Consider the following 25,073-nt stretch of genomic DNA (forward strand, 5'->3'; position numbering starts at 1 on the left):
TTAGAGTGAAGAGTTTCTCAGCCATTCCTATTCCACATTTTAGGTTTATTGAATCAAGGGCAAAATCCAGATGCTAATAGATCCTAGTATGTTTTTAAACAAAGGTCTTCTAGAATCTATTACTTGGTATTTATTGACGTTTGCTGAAGTAATGAATGCCCTGTTTGACTTCTTCCTCAGAAACGCTGTGGCTCAATGGCCCCTTGCTCAGTTTTATTCTATAAACAGAGCCTTGGTATTGCTCAGTATGTTGTGTTGATACTTGTGCTGAACTGTAGAGGTTTGGATAGAATATTTTTCTATTATTTACAGTATTCCAAATGACTTCTCTTTCTTCTGATCTGAGGTTACTGGTTGCTTTTATCATTCCCTACATCAATAGTTTCAGCAAACTGTTCTGAATATTATTCTGAATAGTTTTTTCTGAATTCATAACTTTTTTTGATTTAAACAATCCAGTTCTAATATTGCTGTCTTTGGAAATAATATGTAGCGTTTCCTACTATTAGTGAATTTCTATTGAAGCTGCATTTTGAGAGCCAAGGTTTCAGCAATCCTCTGTTGCTGTGTGCTGTTTATCTGAGAATTTAGTGTAATTTGTGTTTACTTATATTTCACTGACCAGACTGCAAACCCTTCCTACTACAGCGTTATCAGTAGCAGATTTGTTTTGTGTTTCATCTGTACATGTACTCTGAATGATTTGGGCTTCAGACTGAAGTGACATGATAGGTTCTCCTCTAAGCAATTCCTTGATGAAAACAAATCTCCCATTAGCATTCCATATAGTGTTGTCAATAATAAAAATTAGCAAAGCAATCTCTGTGCTGTTGTAGAAACTCCTTTGCCCATTATTTGCGTGTATTTAGGGAAAGTATTACCAGCCAAAGCAAGTGTACTTCAGCAAATGATGTGTTGGCTGGTTTTAATCAGTGTCCTGAAAAAAGGGAGGGGAAAAATATCTGATTTTGCTTTTAAAATTATATTAGCTGCTCTGATCATTCAGTAATGGATCCCAGCCCAAGCATATTAAGGATGCTATGTCGCAAGTCTTCCATCGGTTGTTTAAAGAGCTAATCCCAAAAGAAAAGAGAGAGAAAGCGGTCAGTCTAAAGCAAAAAAGAGCATTTGAAACTGTATCCCATACCGCAAGAAAATTCAGAGTACAAGTCATTGCCCACCCTTCCTCAAAACATGGGCATTAATACAATCATCTTGCTTGAATCCTTAAAGCAGAGTAGAGCAAAATGCTCCAAGGTTGTTTTTGTACACCTTCTGGTCCTCACCTGCTCTCCAGTGCCCTTAAATACTGAAAGATAGAAAAAGGGGGGAGGGGGATGAAAACATTTCATAGTCCTAGAGGCCAAGGGTACATAAAACTGCATTGGCCAATGAATTAGATTCGGCTGTTGTGCAATATCTTTTATGATTGCATTTGGCTTACATGCCCTCATGAGGACCCTATATTTTTTCAGTGCTAATGTCCATACTGGCCCTTAATCCAATGTGATTTGACATATGCCCACAATGCCTCTGTCTTTGATACCATCCACCTGGTGATCCCTGGCTCTCCTTTCTTTTTCTTCTTCTTTGTGCTTAGGTGATCTAGCACCAAACTAATGTATCAATTCAATGGTAATTCAATGGCACTAAGCTCAGAAGTTTGTTTATTAAAAATATTAAAAATTGTTTGGATGAATAGGGAGAAAGTTTGTGGGGGGCCAGTGTTTCCAATGTCCCAGAATGTCCTGCCCCACCATAACGCCATCCAGCATTTCACCCCCTTCTTTTATAGAACAAAGCGAATGATCAAACAGAGAAAACACCATTTGAAGCGTAACAGCTTTTAAAAAGTAGAACCTCACAGTAGCAGGGGGAAAAACTCTAAATCAGAAGTGAAGAGGGCCAGGCTGATTCACATTGGCCTTTGTGTCACATGATCATCAAAAATACTTCAAATTCACCCATGCTAATAGCAGAGCAAAACTGGAAGTACTTGTAGCCTAAGAGAAGTGGCAGTTTTTGCTTTCAGTGTTGGATGGGGTAAACACTACAAAATCATAACGTCAGAATGCCACAAGGTGCTGGCTCAGGACAAGAAGGCCATGTGCACCGTTTAATTAAAGAGAAGGAATAAATGATCTTTACTGTGTTATTATCATAATGTAGCCTATTTGAGCTTCAGATTTTGGGAGAAAAAATAATTACAAATCACTTGTTGGCAATTGTTTACTTCCAGCCTGTGGGGCAAAAGAAATTCTAAGTTAGGTAACAGCTACAGAAACTTCTGTCTCAATAATGATTTCTGGGAGACCCAAGACATAGCTACAATAAAGCAATATGCAAATTAAAGGAACAGCAATTTTAACTCTAATCATGTTCTTTAGAATGTTAGTTCCCTCAAGAATCATTAAGTATAATAATACTAAATATTGTCTTCTTTCTTCGTTTCTCTCAGAGCTCAATTTCTGTTGTGCCCTGGCAATATGTCTAACGGACAGAACCTAACAGGGTCCGGTAGCGGAGAACAGTCCCAAGCAGAAATAATTCATTCTCCTTCTGAACACCAGGCAGCGGACCCCAAGCCTTCCAATCTACTTCTCACTGTAGAAAATGTTCAGAAACTTCAAGAAGAGTATCCAGTTGCTAAATCTGGCTCAGCCAGGGAGTCAATTGAGGCATACATTGAGCAGAGTAATCTCTATCTGAATAAGAGTGAAACTAATACAGATGGAGGCAAGGGGCAGAAGCTACTGGATGAAAAAGAGAAAATTTCTCTTATTCCTCAAAGAGAAGGTATCTGCCAAGATCCCGCAGAAGACTTGGAAGAAAGTCCAAAAAAAGGTAGCTGCAAAATGTTTCTGTTCTGTTGTGTGTATCTGAAAAAAAAATCAATTCCTTGAGGGTTGCTATAGTCAAACCAGAGAAGAGTGGCAAATGAATCTTGCAAATTATTTTCTTCTAGCTTAAAGGCAATGGCAGGTGGGAAGAGGAGAGAGGCTGAATTAGGGAGTGACACTGTGGCAAGGGTACAAAGCTTTATCTCCTGTATTCATTGTCTGATGGAAGGCTGATCTCTTCCCCTTCTCTCAAATCTGTAGTGGATCTCATTAAGGGTGTGATCAAATGGTGATATAAAATCACTTTGGACTGTGCTGGACAGAGTTGCTTTGCTGGGTGCAGTCTTTAAAACAACCCTCTAAAGCGGTGGTTCCCAACTTTGGGTCCCCAGGTGTCCTTGGACTAAAACTCCCAGAAGCCTCCACCCCTAGTTGTGCTGGCCAGGATTTCTGGGACTTGTAGTCCAAGAACATTTGGGGACCCAAGGCTGGGAACCACTGCTCTAAAGTGACCCTTCCATCCCCATGTGATCGAGACGTGATTGCTTCAGCCCAATCCCCCAAAAAGAGCAGCCCTGCAGTCGACCAAAAAGGTCTGGATGAGGCACAGAGGAAGGTCAGTTTCATTCCCAATCTCCTGAATTCTGTCTGGCCCTAAAAAATAGATCGAACCAGACCATGCCCTGCGCACTCCAAAAAAGAGCTTGAAGACATATTCAGTAAATATCTATACCATCCAAAATCCCTCAGCCAGACCAGTCACTGACTGTATTGGCTGGGAGATTCTAGGATTCTAGGATTCTGAGTTGTAGTCCAAAAAAGTAACTCTGCCAGTCTTTGTTTGAGTACACGTATATTTCCTATTTACTGTAGTAGGACATACTGTACTTCTGATCAAACAGGTCAAATAACCATACAAAGGCAAAAATATATACACTGAGTTATTATATCTAATTGTCTGAAATGTCTTTCCAAAAATAGAGTTGAATGGAACTGGAAGGATCATAGAGTTCCACTTGCTGCTAAAAGCAGGAACTGCAGTAATGTCAGAGCATCCAGTAAGAGCTTTGAAAAGTTCCCCTTTTCCTTTTAAATGAAAACTGAAGTGGGGAGCTGGCTTATTGAGGGGGTGTCCCTCTTGCTATCTCCTGCAGATGCCTGTGTCTTCATCTTAAAAATTGTTTAGGCAATATAATCTGAGAGAGGATAAGTGTAATATCTCACTTCTCTTCTGTTGTTTCCATCTGGGGACCTAAAAAGCTACAGCTCCCATGGTTATAGCATCTGGCCAGGATGATTTTTTTTTAACTTCTCTGCTTCCCACGCCCTTGCCATCTCAAATTTTGTAATGTCCACATCAATAAAGAGTTCTCAAGAAAGAGCTGCACAATTTTGGTGGTATTTTGGTGGCCTAACTCCGCTTTCAAAGACAATCAACTCATAAATCAACCTTTCTTGGCTATGGGTCCTCACTTTTTTTTTTTAAGGACGTGATAATTTCTATCTAGTAGATTTCTCTGGGGGAAAAGAGGCACCTGGAGACTTGCTTATATAGTATAATATAGAATATAGACACAATCAATCAAAATTATAAGCTAGAGAAAGAATGCCTCCATTTCTCTGCAGTCAAAAACCGCTGCTGACCCTGTTTCCTTTCTGTTTTGTTGATTTTAAAATCCATTTTTCTCTCTTTCTTCAGATTTCCAGACATGTTCTTTGCCATCTTCAACTATCGAGGCTCAGTCATCAAAGTAAGGACAAAATGTTGCTTACTTCAGTAACATTCTTCTCCACAGCTCAGCAACATCAGCGACCAAACAGTATCCAGATAGCCTATTAAATTAGAGGTTGACATACATACATTTTAACCATGCTAACTTTTTGTTGTTCCAAAGCCAGGGAGAATATCTGAGTGCTTTTCCATCTGAAAACGGGCACCTATACTTCACTTCTAACAGACCACACTGCAGCTTGATTCACAGCCTATTTGATGCTCCTATTCAGATCAGATCACACAGAAACCACCAATTGCTTTGGTGTCCACACTGGCTCCTCAATCCGATGTTGTTTGTTCCCTGCCACAACCCACAACCCCCCTTCCTTTGATCTTGCTCTCTGCCAATCCCCGGCTCTTCTTTTTCAGTTTATTGTACAGCCTGTAGGCTATTTAAGGTGTTGTGTAGTATTAGAGAAAGGGGGTAGTTTCCCAAAGTTCTCCATAACATATAAACACATACACGGAAATAATAATCTGCTATAGTTTATCAGAGTTGTTTCTGTTGCATATTGTTCTTTATTTTTAGTGGTGGTGAGAGTCCAGGCACAGGTGATCTAGTGCTAAAATAATATATCAGTGCAGTGATAAGGTGATTTAGTGTTGAACTTGGTGTTCGTTTATATTTTCTTTTGAAAAAAACTTTGGAGCAACTAGAGAGAAAGATTGCAGGTGTGGATTTTCCTGCTATCTAAAACATTGCACCCAGCTTAGTACATCACCAGAATACTACCCACAGCCATCCCCAACATCCATCCTTTTGGAGAACAAAACAACTGATCACATGGGGAAAACACTGTTTTAATCACTTTGACTTGAAAAAAGTAGAACCTTCAGTGGCAGGGAAGAAAACTGCTTGAGAAGCAAAAAGGGATGGACTGGCCCACATTGGAATTTGCATCATATTATCTGTTTTTTAAAAAAATCAGATGAATCCATTTTACTTTTAGCAAGTCCCTTACGATTTACTCATACTCACGTATTCACAGCCTAATAGTCTCATTGAAAGTGGGAGGAAAGAGTCTGGAGGATAGGAGCCATTCCAGAGAAAATCCACATGGGGACTAGAAACCTATTGATGTTCACATAAAGTTTGCACAGTTTCCAACTAAATTACAAGGCCAGCCACATCCTCATTGTGTAGCCCAGAGCCTTGTCAATTAGCCACAATTAGTCATGATAAGTTATACAAGCCTTATATGGACACCAAGAAGATTCTGGCCAGTCATGTCATTTCACTCTGTCATTGTTCCTGTGGTGCTAACAGCGCTTTATGTGCAAATATTAGCTGTACTCATATTTCTATCCATGCTATAGAAGGTTTCACCAATTGATTCCAGCACTAGCCAGTTTTGTTCTAATCAGTTTATTTATTTATAAATTTATATCTCACATTCTTTCTGTAGAAGTAATGAATACCAAGGCCATCTCCCAGTCAGGCGTTGAAAAGACACACACAGAGACACATACAAGTTTTAGCAGATGCCTTTAGCTCCTGTCTTGAAAACACACAAACAGGCTTCCATCTTACTCAACATCAACTGATGCCCAGGAATAACTTATTATTGTCATTCTCACTCTCCCAGACACTTCCTACCCAGTGAGTCACTTGTATTACATAGCTTTGTTAGCATTAGTTCAGAGTTTGGGAAAAAACTTTTTAAAAATAATAAATGCATATTACTCACTGTAATTATTTCTAAAAAGTAGTTTTAAAGTACAGTAAGTTGCTGGTCTTACATGTTCCAGAATCAAGAAGATTACTTATTACTTTGTTCTTTAGTTGTTGTTGAATGAAGGAAACATACATTGGTTTATGTATTCTGTATTTCTCTTCCTGGAAGCTATAAATTTTTTTAAAAATCACTTTTCCAAATTGTGATTATCACTTGCAGCAACATGAATGCAGCCTTTCTTTGGCCTTTTGGACTTGGCCACAAAAGTGCAGTTGGAGAGGAAAAGAGGTAGTAAAGAACTTCAGCACTTCTCCTCCTCCTTCCCTCCCCCCTCTTATCACAGGAACTATTCCGCTTGTTCTAAATTTGGAGACAGGAGTTCGAAACAACAATATTGCATTGTCCAAATCCATCTCTTAAGCGTTTTCTACCATTAAATCTATTTCCGCCTACACTTCTTTCCCATTTGTTTTGCCCTGACCAGCTGTGTTTTTTCACCTTGTTAGCCACAGTCCTTTTGCCTAAGTACAATGATGTAAATCAAGCGGCAAAATGCTGCTAGTTAAGAAGCCACTATGTGGGACGTGGTGGCGCTGCGGGCTAAACCGCAGAACCCTGTGCTGCATGGTCAGAAGACCAGCAGTCGTAAGATCGAATCCACACGACGGAGTGAACTCCCGTCGCTTGTCCCAGCTCCCGCCAACCTAGCGGTTCGAAAGCATGCGAATGCGAGTAGATAAATAGGGACCACCTCAGTGGGAAGGTAACAGCATTCCATGTCTAAGTCGCACTGGCCATGTGACCACGGAAGATTGTCTCCGGACAAACGCTGGCTCTATGGCTTGGAAACGGGGATGAGCACCGCCCCCTAGAGCCGAACACGACTGGACAAAAATTGTCAAGGGGAACCTTTACCTTTACCTTTTAAGAAGCCACTACAGTACTTCTATTCCCCACTGTGTACAAGTCACACAACTAGCACACAATACAAGAATACAAGTGACAACTCCTTATTAAGCAACAATTCACCATTATACTTACACCATTGCACTTACACCCAGCATATGCAAGCAGTAGTGAATGAACTATTCTAGCTTCCTGCATTTTATGTGTTTTATGATTTCTTGATCTTACTCATTTCTTTGTTGGTCACAATCCAAGAAATTTTTATCACCATTCCATAAAAACACATTAGAAATACTTCTGTCTTTTTTATAGTAGCTCATGTTCAAGTCCACAAACCAAGGATACATAGCAGCATACAATGCACATTCTTTAAACCAATTTTAAGTTTTTGTCTTCATTGTAAAGATACTGCTCTGGGCCATATGTAGTCAGACTTTTATTGCAGGATTATTATCCAATTGTTCATTCAACCACATTCCAAGGTACAGTGGTGCCTCGCATAGCGACGTTAATCGGTGCAGCAAAAATAGTTGCTAAGTGATTTTGTCGCTATGCAATTTTAAAAAGCCCATAGGAATGCATTGAAACCCCTTCGATGCGTTCCTATGGGCTTAAAACTGACCTTTAAGCGAAGATCCTCCATACAGCAGCCATTTTTGCTGCCCAGTAAGCGAGAAATCCATCCCTAAACACAGCAGGAGGCCATTTTTTTTACCCGGTAGCCATTTTGGAACCGCCGATCAGCTGGGGGAAAATCATCACTTTGCGATAATCGGTAAGCGAAACAGGGAGCCAATCATCGCAAAGCGAAAAAAAACATTCAGACCATCGCAAAGCGATCGCAAAATCTTCATCGCTATGCGATTTCGTCATTAAACAGGGTGCCCGTTAAGCGAGGCACCACTGTGTTTAAATTTGTCAGTATGTTTCATACTTCCATTTTGAATCTTCAGCTGTATATCTTGCGATGCTTCTTTTGTACTGATTTATTCATTTTTAGACAGTTTGTTGCCTATTTCACTGACATCATGGAGTAAACTTCGCAAAAACTATCTTAGTTGTCAACTAGTAATACTGTATTATCTGTGTATTACATTACCATTAGTGGCACTGACATTTGTATCTGTCTGTCCTGTGTCATCTAATCCTCAATTTTCCTGCAGCTTTTGTTTCCTGTACAAGTTGTCAAATATATGAGTTACTATTGAATCAAAATATTTCTCTACCCAGCTGGTTCTGTTGTAGAGCAAACATACATTACATACCCACATTTCTATCATAAAATCTCTCCCCCCAAAATGTATTTTAATTTGAACTTACCTTTTCCCTTGGCAGAAGGCGTGATGTTGCAGATTTGGAAACGCAGACAGAATGGAGTTACTCAGATAGATCTGAAGGTTCAAGTGAACAAAGTAAGTTTCTAAGGAACATGTGCTAGACTTAATTAAATGTTGCTGGCTTTCAGAGTCTCTTATGATCTATGGAATAAATATATGTATGTCTGCATTGAAAGCATGTGTAATTGGCTACTGGCCTAATTCTTTTTGAGTTTGAAATGCTGTAGCTTCATCTGTAAAAATAATATCTGCTTAGTAGGTTATTTTTCTTTGAACGGCTACTTAGTTATTTTAGCATAAATGCAGCAATGTTCATATCAATGTAATCAATGGAGAGTGATGAATTTGATAGGTAGCCTTGCCTTTCTTTATATTTTTATTTATTAATTCTTCCTTTGTTAATTCCCCCCCCTTTTTAAGGGAAGTCAGCAGGTTGTGGTGAGTGGACCACCAGAAGCTTTAGATCACAGGATCCAAACCAATCCCAGACACTAACCATGCTCCCCTGCTAAGCAAACTTTTAGACCAGCCCTAGTCTAAGCCATTTTCCATTCATTGCAAGCAGAGGCTCCCCCCCCCCTCCAAGTCTGAGGAAGGCAGAAAGAGAATACAGGAATATACTGAAGACTGTTAAATCAAGTAGCCTCTAATACTTTGACTAGCTGCTTCTGTAGGAGTAGCTAAAGGCCATGTTCTGGATTCATAAAGTGGTCATGGTGTATTAGGAGCAAACAAAATATGGCATCAAGGGATACGTGACTGGATTGTTCACCATTTTTCAAATGTTTAAAATTTGAACACCCCACCACCCAAAACCTAATTAGAACAGGAATGGAAGAAAACCCTTAATTCTTTCCACCTCCCAAAATATTTCTGCTTCAGATTGTTTCCGTAGTAGTATACCTAAGGCACCTTCAGTGTGCATGGCTCTTTACATTGCTCTAAGGAGCTTACAATCAGAAAAACAGAAGATAGCAGAGGAGGAAGAAAGAAAAGGAGGCAGGGTCAATACAGATAATAAGAACATGCATAACATCTCTGAAACGACAATACTAATAATCTGGTAAATATCTTCGGAGTTCTAATGGTGTTATTTCCATAGTCCTGCATAAAGTTAAAGTTCTAGAGCAAATAGTGAATAATGCAGTGAATTACATTCTAGACTTTGGTATAGATTTTTGTTATATTAAGTAAGCCAAATGCTCCATTCAGAGGTTCCCTCAACTGTAGTCATCTCCATTTCAGAAATAGTTGTACGTTGAAACCCAGTTGTGTTGTGCTTCATTTGTTCCTGCTTTTAGTTTTTATTTTCTGTTAACAGCAGGACATTTTATTTAGAATGTAAGCATTATTAATAGTCATATTACGTATGTTTCTTACATAGGAGGAAAAAAGCTGGATCAGAGAAGCATGACTGAAAAGGAGAAACGTGTGAGCATAGGAAGTGAAGGTGAGTTGTATTATGAATAGATTTTGCATGAAGTTATTGGACTGAATGCCTGGTTTCAGAATTAGATCTTATGGTCTGTTTAATTAGTGGCCCAAATCCTGTTACTTAGCTTAGAAATTTGTACTAGAGTGGGCCCATTGAATCAGTGAGGATTTAATCACTCAACTCCATTGGTTTAGATGAACCTACTTTGACTTACTATACTAAAGTAAGTTGGAGTTGGAGACTTCCATTTGAATCTACTGTATAGACCTTGCAGGAGAGTTGATTCCCCAAATCTCCATTGATTCAGTGGGCCTACTTTAGTGCAATTTACTGTGCCAAGCAATAGGATTTTGGCTACTGAATGTGTTAGGATTGTGCTGATCAGAGCTTGGAAATAAAAAGTAGCAGAGTTTCTGGTGATGAGTTACTTTTTGGTAATGAGGACTTAAGGAAGTGCCATTTCAAAAGCAAAATAACATCTTTCATTTACTGTACTTTTAACACACACTAAAAGGGTCTTCTAAGGCATTTTATAGGAATTGTTAATTCTACTCTTTATCAATCCTGGACTATTTTGAAGTAAAAAGTGAGAACAAGTAAGGCGCAATAAGATGTACGATGTAACGAGATACCTTTTTACTATTGTAATTAGTGATTACAATTAATTATTTTAAACGACTGCAATAATTAATAGGAACCAATTAATTAACAACTTTCTGCATTGATTGTTACCTCTGTTTAGCATTTGAATGGAAGTGATATTGGAAATTAGGGATGGACCTCTCATGTTTAAACAGAAGAGGCTCTCTAATTTGTGTTTTTTCAATGATTGCCGAAAGAGAGTCTCTAATACATAAAGGATTTAGATACACTAAAGTGGCGTGTCTCTTTCATGTTCCCTCTTTCACGTACACTTTCTGGTGCCCTTTCATCCTTTATCTCTCCAATCTCCTGAAAAACTTTTTTTAGAGCCACAAGGGCTGTCAGTCCCACTGAGTCGCAAGGGCTGTCAGCAGCCAGCCAATCAGAATGTCTTTGCAGAGGGTAGGTTGGATTTTGAATCTGTGAAATGGTCTGGAACCTACTGAGGAGCACTCTCAGCTTCAGTAATTTTTTATGGGATTGCTGAGTGCGGGCTCCCTGTTGCCTTCTATCTTGGATTGATGTCTACCCACCTACTGCCTGCCTGCTTGTGTCTATATACCTCCTGAAAAGAATCTTTTGAATTTTCCTTCCTTGATTTATTTTAGGATTTTCCCCCTCTTTTTGGGGGGTGGCAAAGAGAATCATTTCTTGGATTGCTTTCGCTGCTGCTTGGCCTGCCTGCCTACCCCTAGACTCAAATAAGAGAAGAGAGCCTATCAGGTGGTAAGGAGAGAAATTATCCCCATTGTGATGTGCCTCTCATGTGTCCCCAGGTTGTTTCACTAGCCTGAGGCCCATGACACATTCTCTCCTTTCTGCTGCCACCAGTTGACTTCTGTCAACACCCTTTAATTAGAAAGATTGAGGTCCAAACTGAGTACAAATTTGAATATGGGTTTATTGATTGCAGTTCGCTTAAACAGGTTCTTCACAGCCTTTAATGTATTCATTAGATTAGTAATAATTTGCTTCACTCTTAACTCTCTTAGCTCTCTATAATTTCCACACTCTTAACTCCTAACTCTTCCACATTCTCTAACTCGCACAAACTTTTACTTCAGACTAGAGACAGGAGCAAATCAAAAAAATTGTGATTAGTTTTGATTTGTGAGTCATCAAGGTTAATACAAATATACGAATACAAATATACGAATATTCTTCGACAAATTGACAAATCGATTTGTCAATCCATCTTTGCTTTAAATGGCTATAAAACTGGCCCCTAAGCACCTAGAGACACCAAATGTGCCAGGAAGCTTCCTCAGATGTATTTCTACAACTACTGAAACTTTGATGAACATTGAATAACGGACCCCGTTAGTCACAAAGAGGACACCTCCAGGAAAGCTCCCCCCAGGTACTTAGAGAATCTGGGATCACAACCGACCTTCCTATGTCTTTCCCCAATATGCCTGACGACTTTGGTGAAGATTGGATATTGGACATCCAAGTTATTCACCCACAAATTGGGTCCCCCTAGAACAGTTTGCCACACCACACAGAAGCCCATGTTATTGAGGGAGTTATTTTTCACCCCAGCAGAATGAGAGGTCTTTGTCACTGAGAAGCAGGCATTAGGCATTGAGTTTGTCTTCGGCAACATTGCAAAAAACAAAACGAACCCCACCATTCTGGGGTTGGGTGGCTGGGGGATGGTGGCTGCCTATCCCCTGCCGATCAGCTGATTGGCGGCCGGTAGGCAGAATGGTTTTTTTGTTTTTTTGTTTTTTAATACGAAGGACAAATAAAAATGGGTAAATATTTGTCCCTTCATATTCATGTGGGTCTCTGGAACCCACGAATATGAAGGGACGAATATTTAACAAATCGGCTATTTTTGTCAAAAAAGCCGATCCATTTTTATATTCATCCCCACGTCTACTTCAGACTCTCCTCTCTCACTCTCCCTGACTGCCCAGACTTTGACTCACCCCTCCCTTCTAGTTTTACTGGCTCCGCCTCCGAACAGCTCCCATTGGTGCATGCAAATAATCTCCTACATGAGCCAGAGCAAGGTGAGCACCACTCCCATTCTTGTAGTTTTGGATGGGTGAGGTCTTTGATTGTCATGTTGGCCTTTATTTGCTTGCCTTGGTTTTTACTCCACATATGTGCTTAAGATTACAGCCGCTCTACTGTTTTCCTCCCACAGAACTAAGGACTGGTAGCATTGGAGAAAAAGAAAAACATGAGATTGTATTGGACAGTAAAGGTATGATGTCAGTCAGCAAGGGTGAGAAAGACCTCTTTGTTAGACAGCAAGTGGGTACAGATCTTGATCAAACAATTAGACAGACAAATGGTCAAAACCATCATAAGACAATTGGAAATATTCCTGTTTAAGCTTTCATAGCTGCTGCCTTTAGACCTTCTTTGAAGCATGCAGTTTCAACTACTGTAATTTGGAATGACTTCTTTCCTATTGTTTTTGTGATTTTAGCCGTTTTGGGAAGCCTAGCTCTCTATTTAAAAAACCTACGTATTTGTTCTAAAAGGTTGCTAAATAGCCATGTTTTTACCATACAGTGTGGTGTGCATATAAGATTAAAAAAAGATAAAATGTATCTAAAATTGGTACCTGTGGAACTAAAATATTTCAAATGTGTTTTTTCTAAGTGAGCTCTTCTCCCGATGAAGAGGCTGATGTGACAACTCTGTTCAAACAAGAGGTAATATTAAAGAGACCTAACATTAAAGGGACTCCAGGGTGAACTGCAGAGATTTCCTCAATACTGCAATTCCACCAAGTACAGAAAATCATGTGAACCCAGCAGAATGATTACGGCCAGTTGGTACTTGAGAGAGATCTGTAGTTGCCATGGATGCTTCATGTTTTCAGCCATTCCCAACCAGGTGGCTTTAGCATGGATTTTGAAATACCGCAGCATAACAATCCAAGAGGACTTCACCACCACTGTCTGTGAGCTGATTAGGATTAACTCAAGAAGGGAGATTTGTGCAGTGGGAGGGCAGTACACTGAATAGAATCCCTATTGTGTCTTGGGCGCCCACCTTTAAGATAAACACATTCAAACCTGCAGGCCTAGGGCATGGAGATACCTGATAAAGGCCTTGTGTTGTGGCCTTGCATCCACCTTTGTTGTCGCAGTCTGGACAGTCTCCAGGGCTACCACCTCAGAGGAGTATGTTAAAGTGAGGCCATGGCAGCCATGTTCTTTCCATTTTGTTTTGTTTAATTTAAGCACTGAAATTGGTTGGTAAACCTACAAGCACAGAAAACCTACAAGCACAGTTAAGAGTATGGCACACCCATGGCAAAAATAAATAAATGATATCACCTTTTCCATTAATTAGTCTTGGTTAGTGTGCAACAATATGTCTCCTTTTCATTTCCAAGGGATTTGTGAAGAAAATATTCTCAGTGGCCAGTGCCTGGTCAGGTCTGTGTACCACTCGTTCTGTTACTTTTACCTGGGATTCACTGAAATCCAGTAGTGGATCTTGTGCCGTGCAAGGGTGATGATGTCATCTGGTGGGGTAGTTTTTCATAGACCTTTCTGATCCTCTCTTCAAAGGTGTGGAAGCTTCCTTGGGATGCCTTTCATCATGGGAAAGCCACTGAAGACTGCAGGAAGGGAAGGAGTCTTTAATTTCCAAAGATTGCCATTGATGATGTTACTTCAGTGGCTTCCCCATGACAAAAGGAATTCCAAGGGAGCCTCATGGCCTTTGTTTATGTAATTGTTTAATTTATGTAATTGTATTAAACCAATGCATCTTAGGCACTCCTAGCTGACACCCAATGAGCAATGTTGAATTTCAGTTTTGACAGTCACACAGATTATTTATTAATAGCAATGTATTTGATTTTGTAGATTTCAGTGAAATATCTCTCAACCAGTAGTATAGGTAATGAAATACTGTACAATAAAAAGATTCTTGTTGGACCTTAGACACTAATGAGGTTTACGTGGCATGAGTTTTTGTGGACTGTAGCCAGCTTCTTCAAATGAAGGAGATATACCCTAAGTAAACAGACATTTATGCTAACATAGGGAATCTGAAAGGTTTACGACTTTTAAAAACAGAGAAAAACTCCCATCATACAAGTATTCCTCCATAATTACATGTTGCCAGGCATAAAGTCCAGCACATTTGCATAACTTTACATTACACCTGGACAAACAGGATTTTGCCAATTGTAAAGGTAAAGGTAAAGGTTCCCCATGACAATATTTTTTTTGTCCAGTTGTGTTCGACTCTAGGGGGCGGTGCTCATCCCCGTTTCTAAGCCATAGAGCCAACGTTTTGTCCAAAGACAATCTTCCGTGGTCACATGGCCAGTGCGACTTAGACACGGAACGCTGTTACCTTCCCACTGAGGTGGTCCCTATTTATCTACTCACATTTTTACATGCTTTCGAACCGCTAGGTTGGCAGAAACTGGGACAAGCGACAGGAGCTCACTCCATCACGTGGATCCGATCTTATGACTGCTGGTCTTCTGACCTTGCAGCACAGAGGCTTCTGTGGTTTAGTCCGCAGCGCCACCACGTCCCTGTTTGCCAATTGTATATAGGCCTGTTTCTGGATAGTGAACAGTAAAAGTGTCACCAAAATTTGGGCACCTGAGCAAATGCTCTGGTTCTTGCCCACTATATACATTTCCAGGTTTTTGTCCCAAATAATTTGTACATTCAGGTACAAAGAAGTGCCTGAACAATAAAGTCTGATTTGGTAGCCACATTAACAAAAATTACTAATTCTTTCAGCAATTTCAGTAATTGTAATAAATATTCTACATAGAAACTATTACTATGTGGAACTTAGAATGAAACCCACACTAAATACTAAGGGAGTAGAGAGCAGGGTGACGGGAATGTCTGGGATCTTTACTCGATTAAAAAGTTTCTCATATCCAGAGAAAAGGACTAATAACTAAAGTTTTCTCCACAGTTGCCAGTGAGGTTCTTATTAAGGAAAAAAAAAACATTTTCAGAAACTCAGATTAGGCTAACTAATATAGAATCAGCTGTTAAATTTTGCATGCCCAAAATGAGCCTACTCAATAAATAGTTAATTTTATTGTCTGGCCAACTGCAGCCTAGTATGCATATATTCTTATATGAATAGATAGTTCAGTTTGTAGAAGATGTTGGTTTATTGAACTGCTTGTTTTTTTTCTATTGAGGATCATTCCATTACTGACCTCTGTCACCTTGGCTTCTGTGAGTTTTGTAACAACTTCCTGAAGGGATTGCCAACTGCAGAGGAACTTGAGGATAAGCCAGATACAATGGAAAGTGTATGCAGATTCTCTTCTTATGTACAATTATTGTGATTATTTTTTTCACAACTATTTCAGTCTCAGGACAAACATGCCCACATTGTTTCTTTATAAAGTTTTTAAAAATGGGTTTTGCTTGGCAAAGTCTATATAAGACTCTAGAACAGTGGCTACCAACTTTGAGTCTCCGTATGTTCTTGGATTAGAACTCCCAGAAATCCTGGCCAGCATAGTCAGTGCTTCTGTGAGTTTTAGTTCAAGGACATCTGGGGACCCAAGGTTGGGAACCATTGCTCTAGAACAGGGGTCTCCAAACGATGGCCCGCAGGCCACATCTGACCTGCCTTGCATTTTATCTGGCTTGGCGGGCCGATGTGCACACATGTGGGAATGAGGGAGTGTGGACGGGCGGGAATGTGTGCAGGTGTGTGCGAGTGCCCGTGCGCGCCTTCCTTCATCCCTCAAAAATGTGGAGCATATATGATGTGGCCCTCCCACTGAAAAGTTTGGAGACTGCTGTTCTAGAATGATGGACTAATAGGAGGCAGTCTTCAGATATACCATATTTTTCCGTGTATAAAATGACCCTTTTTTCTTAAATAATTTGAGAAAACATGAGAGTCGTTTTATACATGGAAGGCAGCTCTTTACCACTGCCTTTTGCGAAGGCACGGGGCTTTAGCAAAAAGGAAGGGGAGCCGTTGCTCTCTTTCCTTTTTGCTAAACTCCGTGCCTTCTCAAAAGCTGCCTTTTGAGAAGTCACTGAGTTTAGCAAAAAGGAAAGGAAGCAATGGCTCCCCTTCCTTTTTGCTAAGCCCAGCACACCCTCACCTTTAGAGAAAGCACGGAATTTAGCAAAAAGGGAGTCCTTTGATCCCTGCTTTTTCTAATTTGGGTTTAGAAAAGGGGGGGTTCGTCTTATACTTTGGGTCGTCTTATAAGCAGGAAAATATGGCAATTAAACATTGACTCCAAATTGGAATGATAGCTTAAACATTGTTGTTGTCACAGGCTGTCAATAATAATCATATGCCATCAAGTCAATTTGGATTTGTGGTGACCATTTTCAGAATTTTCCAGTTAGAGAACCCATAAGTGGTTTATCATTCCCTTCTGGAGGTGCCATGGAGCTATGCAGCTTGCCCGAGACCACACAGGCAGGCTCAACCCACAGTGGGGATTCAAACTCTTAATCTCTGCCTCCCAAGCCAGATGCTTAAATCACTGAGCTATCCAGCCAGTTTACATGCTCTCAAGTCACAATGAATTTCCACGGCTGAGTGGAGATTCAGAATCAGGTCTTTTCAGCTCTACTCTCACCCTCTATCCACTACAGAACATCAATTAACGTAGCTTTTCCACATTATGCAAATTATCTAAATTTGTTCTTGCACTGTTTTTTTTAATCAGTATGTTTTAACTTTCGTGTCATTTATGTAGTAACCACTCATCTGAAAGAGTTAGTATAGTGTAATGGTTAAAGATAGGCAGAAATCTGAAAGATAATGGTTCACGATAGTTTGTGGTCAGCTGTGAACCACAAAACATGAACCATGATGAAACAACAGGAAAACCAAACCAATTTGTGGTTTGGTGTTCAGTTCATGCCTATGGGGGCTACTGCTCCTGTCACAACAATGCCATTGTTGTCGTACTGCCTTTGCCACTGCGTTGGCAGCCACGGGGCTTCCTTTTCAGGAGCCTGGGCACTGTCTCTCTGCATGTGCCCGACCCCCAGCTGATTGCCCTGATTGGAAGGGAAGCCAGCCCACTGTCTCTGGCAATGGTGGCTAAGGTGGCAGGATCAGGTAGGGAGGCAGTGGGGGCTGTGGGAAGGGGCAGGCAGGCATCCATTTTGGCAAAGCAAAAATGAAGTTTTGAGGAGGGAAAAGTCTGGCAATTCAGTTTACTTTGGACAAAGAAGACCTCAAACTGGGTCATGAACTGAACTACAAACCAGCCCAACATATCAGTTTTTCTGTTCTGTAGTTCAGTTTGTGCCCATCTCTAGGAATGGTTAGTACTGGACTTATAACAGAGAGGTTCAAGGTCAGATCCTGGCTTAGTGACAAAGCTCACTTGGTGTTCTTGGGCTAAGCTCTCAGCCAAGCCTACCCGACAAGTTTGTTTTCAGCAAAAAAATGAGGAGAGGAAGATCATGTCAAGCAAATTATGTAACGTTGTGGTGCGTATAAATGAAAAAAAGTGAGGTTTTTTGTTTGTTTTGTTTTGTGCAATTCATGTGGGCTTTTAGTGAGATTCCCATGATAATGACTTTTACTTTTACCATTAATTTTTATTGATGGTTAAAAATGTCCTGTACAGAAAAAAAGTAAGAGTGGAACTAGACAGCCCAATTATTGTGGGCTGGATCAGTGTAGATTGTGCAAAATGGGGTTGCTTTGAGGTGTGGTATGTCATTTGGAGCAATCCTTTCGTCCACATGCATCTCAAGCAATCTTGTTTAGCACAATCTAGACCAATATTTTCTTTTAAAGAGAAATAAAAATAAAAATTTTCTCCTCCTCCATCCTTTGCCAAAACTGCTTAACGCTCTTGGAAATGGGAAGCTTCCTTTCTACTTGCTTGCAGAGATAAGGGAAGAGAATTGTTGCTAACTGACACAGTGCATTAGCAATGCTTTGAAAGGGCTTTTAAAATTTGTTACTAATGCATCAGTGAGGAAAAAATTAAAAAGAAATGGGAAACTTCCTCTCCCTTCTGTCTGCAGGTGAGAAGGCAGGAAGCCTCCTATTTCTCAAGATCATTAAGCAGCTTCAGCAAAGGGACTGCTAACTAGCACCTTTGGTTTGATTCCAGCAATCACACATTCCAGAACTGAACCAAAACAGCAGTCCTACCCCCACAAAACAAACAGTAGCCCCCGACTGTGAGACAGATGGAGAAGGTCCTAAGTTCAAGATAGAACTAGCTTTTTGGGGAACCAAGTATTAATTTCAAAGTAAGAAAGAGGCAACAAATATTTGTGCAAGTAATGCTACACCTCAAAAGAAGCATGCATTTGTCCAGAGGTTATTAAATAATGAAAACCCAATTAGGTGGGTATGCTGGTGGCCGTCCTACATCTGAGCTTTTTGTGTCTTTTGTAGTTTCTTTGTTGCAGGACTTATAAAGAAGTTTTCGAGTGTGTGATACAGGAGCTCTTAGAAAGTAGCTCCCCAGAAAGTGAGATAGACATCCGTCCACATCCACGTCTTTCACAAACACTCATGGAGAGCAAGACTAAAAAACTCCTGAAGGATGAGTATGTGACTTCAGATATGAATGCCATTTTTTTTCTCAGCCGTCACACTATGTTTTTAGACTACAAAATTATGATTTTGAGAATAGGGTGGTCTTAAGGATGCTATTGACAGTTCAGGCTTTCTCTATTGACAGAAAAGAATCAAAACCAGAAGCTACCCTACCAAAAAAGATTTCATAAATCTAGTCCAAAAGTCTTGTTCTATTTCTTGATACTGCCAAGAGAAATCTGCTTTTAATTGTAATATTTAGCACTTACATACACTCACTGTGAGGTCAAAGAGCCTGAGTATACCCCCAAATACCTTGGGATTTGCTCTATTTATAAAACGAGTGAAAACAAAGTAATTTTTCCTGCCCTCATGACACAAAGGCCAAATCGAATCAATCCAGCCCTTTGGGCTTACAAATTGGCTTTTTTCTGTCATTGGAAGAGGCTACTGTTTTTTTTTTCTGGGAAGATTTATAGGACTTTTTCTTTGCAAATGGGGTGGTAGTGATTTGTCTGTAGAGGAGGAAGGGGGAAATAATAGAAGGAGACTGTCGCGAGTTCAGCCGAAGAAGATCTGGAATCAGAGGGGTTAATCACAGCTGAGGGAAATTCTGGGCAATTAGTATCACAAACAGTTGAACCACATCCAGACACTCCTCCCCCACTAGCCAGAGTGAGAGATAAGCTTTGGCAGACTCGCAACACAGAAGTCTGAGGCTCGCATGAATGCTTCTCACGGGAACATCAGGTCGACCAGCCCTCAATTTTAACAGGATGGAATGTTTCTAGGAATTAGATGGTTGCTGCTGCTATATAATTTGCACCCAGAGGCTTCGAAGCTCGTGGAAGCAACAAGTCAATTCTCTGGCTCATGTCCGTACTCCTAGTTATCTTGAACCTTGCTCTCGTGACTCTTGGCTTTTGGACTCTGACTTCTAACTACAGTTTGTGTTTTGGCTTTGACAATTTGGCATCTGTTTTTTTATCTCCCGGACTTCTGACCATGGGCTGGCTTATTGGACTTTTGCCTGCTGAATCCCCTAGGAGTTGTGACAGAGACACACCAGGCAGAAAAAAAGGAAGCACAAGAGAGGGGCCAGTGAAAGAGAGCAGGGAGTGATGTGTGTGTGAAAGGGAAAAGGTGGCAAAAACAGGGAGAGAGCAAATGTACACACACAGAGACACACACAGAGCACCACTACTTTCCTTTCTGCAAAGCCTTCACGAATATATTTCTCCAAAGACTTTGCTCCCCTAAGCTACCACTTCTTTTTTCAAACAGCTTCTCTTCACCCCCCTCCTGTTTATTCATTAATTTATTTTTTTAAAAAAACAGCATCAGGAACTCTCAACCACAAGAAAAGGAAGTAATTGGGAGGAAGTAAAGCCTCCTTAAGGTACTCCCTTTGAATTATGCCATATACAGGCATTTCAATTTGAACTACAAGTATAAGGCTTTTGTCTTCCTAGGGCCCCTGTGGCCACTTATATTGGCATGAGCAAAATGCCCCAGTGTGGCTTTGCAGGGAGAGAAGGCAACTTAATTTGAATTTACCTTGCTAGTCACAGCAGGAAGGAATTTGGGTCTGGTCGATTTAAGTGACCTCATTAAAATGTGTGATAACCTTCCAGATATCAAGTGTCCTCTAATGATATTCATACTGCTACTGATTAAATCAACTGCAGCTCACTGCAGACAAAAGCCGGTGTGTGACACTAACATCTGTGTGTGATAAGAAATGATCAGCATACCAAAGCACGGCTCCACAAATAAAGTAGCTGCTCAATGGGAAGTTCCTGTATGTTGTTTCCTGACCAAATTCCTAATCCAAGGAATCTACATTGTCCTTTCCTTTCAGAAAAAGAGAAAGAAATGGGGGAAAGGGACCCCGTGAATTAGAGTAGGTTGGGAAAAACTTCATGTGGCCCCATCTTCTTTTTTTGTACACCGTGGGCCTCTTCCAGACCCCCCCCCCCAAAATTGAGCCCCAAATGAGAATTCATTACCTGACATTTTGTTTGTTTCTCAAATGCCCTCAAAACGTGAATTTACAAAACTAGAAGTACTGTAGATTTCTGGCCACCTCAGCTTTTATTTTTTTGGAGTGGTTCAGCCTGCAAACGGTCCCCGGATGGAAAATAATTTTGAATATCTCCAGACCTTGCCCACCCTTGAAACAGAAGCTGTACTGCTTTCAATTCATCTCTTCATTCCAATGTGGACTTTTCCCAGCTGCTGCTTCTGGCTTGTTACTATTTGTATATGTTGCATGGAAGACTCTGCCATTTTGTCTACGTGGCATGAGATCCATGTACATACTGGACCATTTTTACCCATATGAGCCCCTGTTCCAATTGAGGCCATTTTACATCTGCCTTTCTAAAGATGCCCACTATTTAAACTGTCCAGCTGGAATGTATGAGGAAAATATATTTCCATGTTATTGCCCTATGGTCTGGAATTTTCTTCTGGAATCCCTGCAAAGTATGACATCCCTGCAGGGAATCTGGAGGAGATGTAACAGGGAGCTGCTTCAGCAAAACTTTGGATGTTACGAAGCTACTGCTCCACCAATTATGTGGCAAGCATTATACATATGTATATAAAATAACATTGTCTAGTGGGCTTTAGGTTGTTGCCAACTTTTATTTGTATTTTTACCACTTATGTCGTGTATTTTTTAATTATTTAATTGTTTGCTATATATTTAAAAACTTTAAACATTTATGTCTTCTAGAATAGAAGAGAGGGGCTTTGAGAACTACAGGGAGATATTTGAACAATATATGAAGTTTGGAACATGTGAGTAGCAACCTTGTATTGATTTCAAAAGCCAAGTAACCCCTCCTGTTATCATCCTGTACTGCTCCCACCGATCCATGAACCAGTCCCATGCACATTTTCTCATTTGAAATTCCTTTCAGTTTAAGATTCCCCCCCATCTCTGGGGGAAAAAAACAAGAGATAAACCTTCCAGAGATACTGGAGAGAAGAAGTCTGGAGCTTGATATAGTTTATTTTGTATCTTCTCTTCAGTTCCATTTAGAATGAGATAAATTCCTGCCATAGGCTGCATACAAGTTACCATGTTTCCCTGAAAATAAGACAGGATCTTATATTAATTTTTGCTCCAAAAATGCATTAGGGCTTATTTTCAGGGGATGTTTTATTTCTTTCATGTACAACTATCTACAATTATTCAAATAACAGTCATGTCATCTTCTTCTGGTTGCTGCACAATGGTGGAGGGTGGGGTTTCACTTAACTGGGGCTAATTTTTGGGGTAGGCTAGGTATTACAAACATCCTGAAAAATCCTACTAGGGATTATTTTCAGGTTATGTCTTAGTTTTGGGGAAAGAGAGTATATACTGAATTGTTTGAGTAAAATTTTAAAACTGTTTCAGGTATCAAAATTAAATTCAAATTATCAGCCCACCCACCAAAAAAAAAGGTTTCCCTTAAGAAACAACGGCCACATCCAAAAGAACTACTGAAGATAGACACAGAGTTCCAAGCAGAGCAGTTAAAGGCAAGTAGATGTATTGTGACTCACTTAAGCAATGGCTTTTCATTGTCCTACTGCTATGGGAAAAACTCAGAAAGTGGGCTTGCATCAGCTGTGTTCAAGGTTCTCTCTAATCTTCAGCCCTGCTGGGTGGGGCTCCGACCCTCATGCTTGTGCCTCCACCCCACCCCACCCCACCCCGCATGTGGGGTTCCAGTGTGACCGGAACCCAAGAGGCTGGAAACTGTTGCTGTGGGTGCATGGAAGAGGGGAAGGGATGCTGTGTGGAGGGGGGCAGAGTCGCACACAGCCGTGCACCTTAGAGGGAACCTTGGCTGTGTTTCATTCCATACCCATCCCTTCTCTAAAAAGAAAGTTTCTGTATCCCATGCACCCTTTTACACAGGTGTCACCTGAGTAGGCAGGCAGTGTGCTGTAAGTGGCTTCTATCCTTAGGCCTAATTTTATAAAATTAAAGCAGTCAGTTCAGCCCTCCGATAACAGTAATCTGTTTTTCCCCAACAAGTCAGGAAATGGAACTGAATGAGAGAGAGAGAGAGAGAGAGCACGTTGTGTAGTCTTCTCCTCTGGCCCACCCACTGCAGAGGTGCAGTCCTGAACCTATTATCCATGGGCTAATGGAGACTTCTTTGGAAAAAGCTTTACTCACAGATCCTACATCCAGTGTAGACTGGAGGCTGTGCTTACTTCCCTGTGTCAGGAAACACTGTGGTTTAAATCAACTGCACACTCTTCCCCAACCCAAGCAAAACACCTTCCTCAATCTCTCTGCCTTCCTTCCTTTTGAAAAAAGAAAAAGAAAGGTGCTAGTTCTGCCAGCAGAAGAACTCATGGACTGGAAGGAGACAGGAAAAAGAAGACTTCAGACTGTTCACAGAAACACAAGGATGCCTTTCAACACCTTCCTCAGGCCATGTACATTTTTGGAGGGTCCCTGGAAAGCGCCAAGTCTTGACTTGCTCTCCTGTTCTCCTTTTTCTTCTGCTTTTTTTGGTCAGATTTGCAATCCTGTCCTGCCTGTGACAAGATACTATGCTGATGGAAAGATATTCTTTTTTCTCTTTCCAGATGGAACTGGCCAAGTTTAATATCCTACAATAACCAGGCTTTCTGTTAGAATAGTTTGATAGTGTTTTAGCTCAGTTTTTTCTGCAATAAAGAACTGACTGTTTATAATTTGTTGTGATCCATGCCTAATGAGCCATAGCCATGAGGTTTTTGTGTATCTCAGTGTGCTAGCGGTGTATTTGTGTATAAGGGAGTGAAAAGGAACAGTGTCTGTGTGCATATGCTTCTTGGTGTGACTGTATACTGAGCAGTGTGTGTTTGTGTGAGCAACATGAGCAAAATGTTGATTTGTGTCTGCATGTAACTGATGTCTGCATGAGCAGCACTTGTTTTTGTACAAGAGTTGTTCGTGTTTGTGAGCACACACATGAGCCTACAGCAGGGCTGGGCAAAGTGTGGCCCGAGGGCCACATACAGCCCGCAAGCCGCTCCTGTCCGGCCCGCGGATAGATTTGAACATCAAAACCATTTATAGCTTTTTGTCTAAAGTTGATCAGTTGCTTATCTTTAAGATCATCCGTAAGTGGAGTGTGTGTCTCGGAGTAAGGTGGTGTGTGAGCAGTGTGTTTGTATTTCAGGGAAAGTGTTTATGAGAGAGTACAATACTTGTGTATGTACTAAGCAAGGGGTGTGTGCCTAGGTCTCAGGGTGTGCATGTGTTAGTGAATAGAATGTGTGGACTCATGTGTCCGTAAATGAATTGTGTATATGTGCATAAGTTTATTCAGTTCTTTTTAAAAAAACCTCCCTTTTATGAATGTGGGATATTGTGTTTCTGTACCCATTAGTCAAAAAGTCAGGAAATGGCCCAATATACACAGTATTGTTTCTGTGTTGCCAAAAGGAAAAATGATGCCAAGCTTTAGATAGCAAAGGGCATCTCGAATGTTGACAACACCAATGGCAGCACTCAGGATGGTTTTACAGGATACCCTCTTCTGCTCACTACCATTCACACTTGTTCAAAAACAGCCCTGACAATTGCTTTGTGTTTGGTTGAGAAGTGGTTAACTGATGAAAAAAAGGAGTCTGCTTCTGTGATTTTCCCTTGTGTGGTGACACTTTGTGGATTGTAGTGGTGCTGGGGGACTCCTGTTCAACACCTTGGCATTAGCCTGTGGTGAGCCATGATTCCACATACTATTTCACATATACATGAAAAACCTGAAAGAAGTTGTCCAGAATTTTGTGGTCTGGTACCACCAGCATGCTGATGACACCCGACTCAAACTGGGTTTTAAGCTCTTTCAGGAGACCCCAGTGTGTGGTCACCCAGCCCCCATTTCACCTTAGAATCTGTTTTAAAGTTGTCAGAGTTTCGAGTCACTTGGTTCTACACAGGCTAAAAACATTGTTTCA

General features: G+C 40.6%; 1 protein-coding gene across 1 annotated transcript; it reads left to right on the plus strand.

Annotated features, from left to right (window-relative positions):
- The first annotated feature begins 1,878 nt into the window (after positions 1-1,878).
- LOC110087244 (uncharacterized) lies at positions 1,879-23,747 on the plus strand. The gene is made up of 11 exons (XM_072993258.2): positions 1,879-2,844; positions 4,540-4,591; positions 8,532-8,608; positions 9,918-9,983; positions 12,766-12,825; positions 13,230-13,282; positions 15,766-15,879; positions 18,972-19,126; positions 21,856-21,920; positions 22,525-22,649; positions 23,715-23,747. The coding sequence occupies exons 1-11, from the start codon at positions 2,487-2,489 to the stop codon at positions 23,745-23,747; spliced, it is 1,158 nt and encodes a 385-aa protein (XP_072849359.2). The 5' UTR covers positions 1,879-2,486.
- Positions 23,748-25,073: the final 1,326 nt, after the last annotated feature.

Source organism: Pogona vitticeps, chromosome 3 (genome assembly GCF_051106095.1).
Source record: "Pogona vitticeps strain Pit_001003342236 chromosome 3, PviZW2.1, whole genome shotgun sequence".
NCBI lineage: Eukaryota > Metazoa > Chordata > Lepidosauria > Squamata > Agamidae > Pogona > Pogona vitticeps.

Excerpts from the sequence above, each read along its gene's own strand:
- LOC110087244 (XM_072993258.2), top strand. The coding sequence starts at position 2,487 with ATGTCTAACGGACAGAACCTAACAGGGTCCGGTAGCGGAGAACAGTCC. Across the intron at positions 8,609-9,917 it reads TGAAGGTTCAAGTGAACAAA|GAGGAAAAAAGCTGGATCAG; the intron begins GTAAGTTTCTAA and ends TTTCTTACATAG. Across the intron at positions 9,984-12,765 it reads TGTGAGCATAGGAAGTGAAG|AACTAAGGACTGGTAGCATT; the intron begins GTGAGTTGTATT and ends TTCCTCCCACAG.